General features: G+C 52.4%; 2 protein-coding genes across 2 annotated transcripts; both read left to right on the top strand.

Annotated features, from left to right (window-relative positions):
* Positions 1 to 237: 237 nt before the first annotated feature.
* PV08_09029 (uncharacterized protein) lies at positions 238 to 2,562 on the top strand (the record flags this gene model as incomplete). Its single annotated transcript, XM_016383350.1, has 5 exons — positions 238 to 434; positions 483 to 690; positions 740 to 1,065; positions 1,115 to 1,476; positions 1,541 to 2,562. 5 exons carry the CDS (start codon positions 238 to 240, stop codon positions 2,560 to 2,562), a joined length of 2,115 nt encoding a protein of 704 aa, XP_016231973.1.
* A 2,121-nt stretch (positions 2,563 to 4,683) lies between these two features.
* On the top strand, positions 4,684 to 5,073 carry PV08_09028 (uncharacterized protein; the record flags this gene model as incomplete). Its single annotated transcript, XM_016383349.1, has 1 exon — positions 4,684 to 5,073. The coding sequence occupies one exon, from the start codon at positions 4,684 to 4,686 to the stop codon at positions 5,071 to 5,073; it is 390 nt and encodes a 129-aa protein (XP_016231972.1).
* Positions 5,074 to 6,000: the final 927 nt, after the last annotated feature.

Here is a 6,000-nt window from a genome sequence, read left to right as displayed (position 1 = left end):
CAGTTCTCCCGCCGTCCCTCCGTCAAAATGCCCCCGCTCATCAAACGGAGTCGGAAGTGAAACTGGCTTCAGGCGACGCCCTGATACCCCTGCCCATTGCCAACCGCTGTGCTAGCTGCACGAGCCCTGGATGAGATATATATACGACGGCATCGCCAACATGCCGACCTCACTTTCGTCCCTTCCTCCCGTTCCTCTTCGCCTTGTCCGATCCGTCCCTGCGTATCCTCGAGCCACATGCCTCGCCGAAAGAAGTTGACCACTGTCAACCTGAGTTCTGGGGGTTCATACTCCAGCCATACTACCGATGACGTCTGTACACTCGACGTCCTCGCCCGGAAATATGAGGAGGCCTTGTCAGAAACCCGTCCCACGACGTTGTATGCACCGAATACTATCTACCACGTTGACCGCATTCAGCGCCTCTTCGAGGAGTACGTGCCATGACCTGATAGTTGGGGACATCTGTTGACTCTGCAAAGATACTGTGACAAGTTCCAGCTTGATCCACAAGAGACCCTGCGCGAGTGCGCCACGGCTCGGATGGAGAACTTCCTACATTGGTTGCTCCGGACGTACACGATCAAGAAAACCAGTACGTTGACGACCTACTGGCGGCAACTGAGTCAGCTGTACATCATGTGGACACAGCGTCGGATGGACCCGGCTGTCATGAGGCAGATCTTCGTGGTACGTAAAACAAGCAATGTTGTATGCCGCCAGACCGCTGAAGCTACAGTTCATTGAAGGGCCATTGACGGAAGAATATGGCCTGGACAATGAGGAGATCGAGAAGCCTCTCATGGAGGCGGACGATTTCGTCGAGCTCATCCGTTACCACTGGGCCTCGGATATCAACTGGTTTCCCAATGAACGGCAACGACTCCAGTTGGCAGCGATTCTGTTGCTGGCAGCGTTCACCGGGTCTCGACCTCAAGCCCTGTTGGACTTGACCTACCGCGACCTGGACCTCTACATCGAGAAGGACGCCGAGACTCGTGTCGACATGCTGCGCTTGGGGGTGAAATTGACCAAGACTAAGTCCCGCCAGAAGCGGAAACGACCGTGAGTACCCCTCGGTTGGGGAGTTCTTGTGGCTAACCCTCCTACAAAGGAAAACGTACACCTTCAATTTAGACGACAACCCAATCTTCTGTGTCATCACCCACATTGTCAGCTTGGCCTTCGATGACTCGGCTTTCGGGCCGCCCGATCTGAAGTCGCCCGATGTTCTCTTCCGTCTCCGGGCGCGGCGGGAAAAGGGATGTCAGCCGATCCCGTGGAGAAAGGAGATGCTTGACGTGCCTATTTTTCGCCGTGCGATCGCCACCAAGGAAGGCGTCAAGACCTCGCCAGACAGAGCTCTGACCTACAACGTCTATCAGGCGTGGGTCAAACGTCTCGGTGAGGCGTTGGGTTACCTCCAGACGCTGACGACGTACTGCCTCCGCCGAGCTCTGGGCAACGCCATCAATGGTAGGTAACCTCCAACAGTTCTGTTGAGGGGAACTCATCCTGCTAACACAATCACTCAACTCAGATGATCCTAAATCTAATGCAGCCGTCCGTAATCTTGCCCTAGATCATGTTGGGTCGTCTACGATCTTCGAACGGAATTACCTGTCTCGGATGATCCGCTACAGTACGCAAGACGCGTTCTGGAACCGGGAGGCCAATCCGCAGGCGGCCAAATCGGCCAGCCGCATCGGCCGTCTTCGCGATCCGAACCGACCGAGAAAGCTGACCGACGAACAGAGCCAGCAGGTTCGACGGTTGCCATCTGTCCGCCGGCTTCTGGAGTCACGAGATCGGGTTCGCGGTGTCATCCTTCGAGAGTTTGGCTTTTTTCGAATGGCGATCGGAGAACCAATCCATGCCGAGTACAAGAAGTTGGAACGCATGGTTAACAGCACGATTCGAGCTGAGGAACGAGCTCTGTTGAAGTGTATTCAGCGGCAGTCCGACGAAACAGCTCCTGTTGAGGCGATTCAGCGACAGATCAAAGGAACCTCAGCTGAAGGGCAAGAGCTTACTTCAGAGTCCACCCCGACCCAGATCAAAATCCCTGAACGACGGCAGATTGCGGAAGCGGCCATGAGCGACCCCGCTGTATTCACCGGTCCCAAGGCTCTGTCCCGGCACATAAAATGTTCCGCAACCATGATCTCACTATGTCGACAACGTGAAGGGCGACGTGAGACACGACGTGAAAGACTGTCTAGGAAATATTCACGTTCCACAGGAGAAACAGATACTGCGACTACTGTAGTCTCTACGCTGACTCTACCGCTCTCGTCGACGCCCGAAGGCTGCGTGCCGTTGACGTGTCAGGGATTTCAATGCCTCTTCTGTCTATGCAGTAATATCCCCCAGGAAGATCGGGAGAAGCGGTATGCCGGTAAACACTCCCTCCAGAGACATACAGAACGCTGTCGCCTACGACAATTTCAAGAAAAGGATCGAATTCCTTGCCCCGACAAGGTGGCTTGCCGTGGAAAGGTTTTCGAAGGAAAGTCGCATTTCAAGAACCATGCGGCCTCGGTACACCTTTTCGTCTTATGAGCCGTTTCAACCAATGACCGAGCATATTGTTACATGCCAACCGATTGTATACTTATGGACATCGGCACGGACTCAAAAGTCCTTGATCGTCGATGGCATATGGAGACTAAGCTCGGTGATCAACAGCTGGGCTTGATCTCGACGTTGTCTCTCCTCAGTTGACTGTAATGCTCGCTGCCGATAGGTCGTGGCGCAGTATTGTTGCCTTCGTGCACGTCCTAGCTCCTGCAGCGGTGTACTTCCGTTTGACAATCCCCGACACTACAGCGCGCTGCAGATATCGCCATAGGTGCTAAAAGGCGAAATCGGATGTTCGAGCTTATCTTCGTGGTAAGCGAAACGGACAGGCGAAGGAAGGTCACGCTGGAGAGAGTCGTCGGGGGAACGAACCACCTTTGCAACATGGTCTGACTCGGTCGGCTGGTTTCGGCAATGGAGATATGGGAAGATCTGCTCGGAACAGCAGAGTCATGGCCTGGGCTTGAACGATTCCTGAAAATGTCTACGACAACCTGCACAATACGACCGTCAGCAATCTCATCCGAGCCATCCCGGCTACATCCCGATATATCGGGTTCCGATTGCGCTTATCGATCCAGTCGGCCGTAAACCCAGTGAGATGGCCAGCTCATTGTCGTCGGCATATGCGCTCCTAGCGTTGTACGGTCTTTGCCAATTCTTTTCCAACGTCGAGGGCAAACCGTACGATGTTCGTTGCCGAGGTCATTAGCCTAGCAAAATATCATCGCTGAGAGCTAATTTCTTTAATCCTTGGTGAACAGTATCCTATACACCTTCGATTGACAGCGCGCGGTATCTCGGCCGCTGCGGGAAAAGACGGTACTCTTCTCACTCAGGGCTCAATTGGACCCCTAAGAAATGAAACTGGCACGAATAAGTGTCCGAATCATGTGATGGAAGTTTTCACTTTCTTCATGCATTGTGGAGTGCTCACCACCCTGCTGATTCCAGAGACAAGGCATCAAACGTTGGAGGAGCAGGCAGACTACCACGGTAGCACGGAGGGTGTTGAGGCGTCACCAATCGAGGACACGGTCATTACAAAGGAGAAATGAGAAGGGGTGAGAGGACAATTATGACATCGCGTGGTTCAATCCAAATTGAAGCGCGGAGACATGCTATGGTGATCGGAACTAAGTCGAAGTTGTGTTGAAACAACCAGGCTATCCGCATAGTGGTAACCCGCAGGAGGGCACGGAATTGCATATGCAATACCCGAGGACGCCGATGCCAATGTCGTTAAATGGCGAATCATCGTCGTCGAGTGACACGGCACGATCATGCACTGAATATCTTCATCATCAAGTGGAACTAAGCTCAGTGCAGTGCAGTGCAGTGTAGTAAAAACGTATCACCCCGCGCATTGATTTGAAAGTCATGATCTATTGCGGTGCGGTGGAAGACGGTTGGAAGTTCACACGTAAACCTCGAAATCACGCTATATTTCGTCTGTACTGCAGTCCTGCCAAGTGGTACTTGCCAGATCAGGCACGGTCACGAGGTCGTGGGCGCACCCTGTTCCAGGCTCGGGGTTGCCCGGGGCTCCTTGTCCTGGGACATGGGAAACCGCAGGACGGGCCGCCCAGCTTTCCAAATGGCGTAGGACATGCACAGCGATAGGACCCCTGTCCCATCTACTCCTGTTATTGTGATATGTCCTGGCCGAAGCGGGCCAAGCCGGAGTGGCCAGGACAAGCAGGATGAGAAGGGTACAGAGGTTCCCGAAGCTGCCTCCCTTGTTGACACATTGCGTGTATTGTTGTCCAATGTCGTAAAATTGGTTGTTCGGGACCTTTAATGAGACCTTCCTAGTTGGGCCATTTCATGACCGAATCTGGTTGCACGTTTTTCGTGGTAATGGGTATTACGCACCCGACGGTTGGTATTACGCACCCATCTACAATGGGTTAGCGATCGTCTTGGCGCACACCTGGTATTACGCACCCATCTGAAGCGGTTAGCGCTCCCTAATTAGGTTAGCGTCTGTCTTGGCATAACTGAGGTATACCCCTTTCCATTCTATCCCTGCTACTCCTCGATCACAACCCTCTCAACATATCATTGCGCCTATCACTGCGTCTATCACTGCGCTGTCTAGTCATGTCGAACCCCGCCCAACTAGACGCGGAAATGGAGGCCCTATTGGCCTATGAAACAGCATCAAATGACGAGTTCTATGAGTGCAATTCCGACCAGGAGGCCGAGGAGGTCGCGGAGGCGGCCGCGGCGCAGGAAGATGCCCCGGAGGCTCTCGACGACCCGCAACCTAGTGAAGAGGCCGCGGAGGCGCAGGAACAGGGCCCTGTTGTCCCATTTACGCTCCCGCCTATTGAAGAGGCACAGGAAGAGGGCCCGTTCATCCCATTTGCGCTCCCGCCTAGTGAGACTAGGTTTTACTCAACTGAGGAGGCCTGGGAGTTCCTTGATAGGTGGACAGGGCCTCGCGGATATGGCCTTCGCATTCATCGAAAAGGTTATCTTAGCATCTAAGGCCAAATCAAATCAATTCAATCGATCTAGTCTGTGATCGCGCTAACCCGCGAAGCAGAAAAAGAAGCGCCAATCATGTTGTTCATCGATATAAGGGCACCTTGACTCGGAATTGTCACTTTCGAATGGTGCTGAAGCGCTCTATGGAAGGCTCCCTATGGCGACTTATCTGTACTCATCAAGAGCATTCTCACGAGCCATCCTGGAGGCCTTTAACTCATCCAAGCCTCCGCCGACGCGGTCGACAGGGTGAAGTCAATGTATTTATCAAGGAACAACTCCTTGAGGGTATCGGAGTGCAATCAACTATCTTATATATTCACTCACTTCATGATATCTCCATCACTCGTCAGGATGTGAATAATGAGCGCAAGAGACATGAAAAGGTTGACTTAAAGGGTAGAACACCCATTCAGGCACTCCTTCTAGCAATCACAGAGCAATGGCAATATCGAACCCTATACAACACCAAGGATTTAAAACTGGAGGGCCTCGCATTCTTTCACCACAAGGGCCTTGATCTCTTTCGACTTTATCCTGATGTTTTGTTGGTGGATACCACATATAAAACCAATCGTTTCAACATGCCACTGGTTAATATGATTGGTGTGACAGTAAACAATGAATCCTTCTTCCTTGGATCGGCATTTATCAGTGGGTGTTGAGAAGTCTCCTTGAAATCCTTGAACATTGTGAGATTTCACCTCCGCGAGTTCTCATCACAGACGCCGCCTATTCCCTTGCCAATGCTATCAAGGCTGTCTTTCCACTTGCCTCGTATTTACTCTGTCTCTGGCATATCAACAAGGCAATCATGAGTAAGGCTAAGAAGATATGGAGATCATTCACTCAGCGAGACCTTGGGTTTGCAACACAGGAGGATGTTAATGAGGACATCGCAAGGATTCAAGTCCAACTAAACGTCTC

This window comes from Exophiala spinifera (assembly GCF_000836115.1).
Source record: "Exophiala spinifera strain CBS 89968 unplaced genomic scaffold supercont1.7, whole genome shotgun sequence".
NCBI lineage: Eukaryota > Fungi > Ascomycota > Eurotiomycetes > Chaetothyriales > Herpotrichiellaceae > Exophiala > Exophiala spinifera.
The sequence above is the reverse complement of the archived record's forward strand: the minus strand, read 5'-3'. Positions and strand labels throughout refer to the sequence as shown.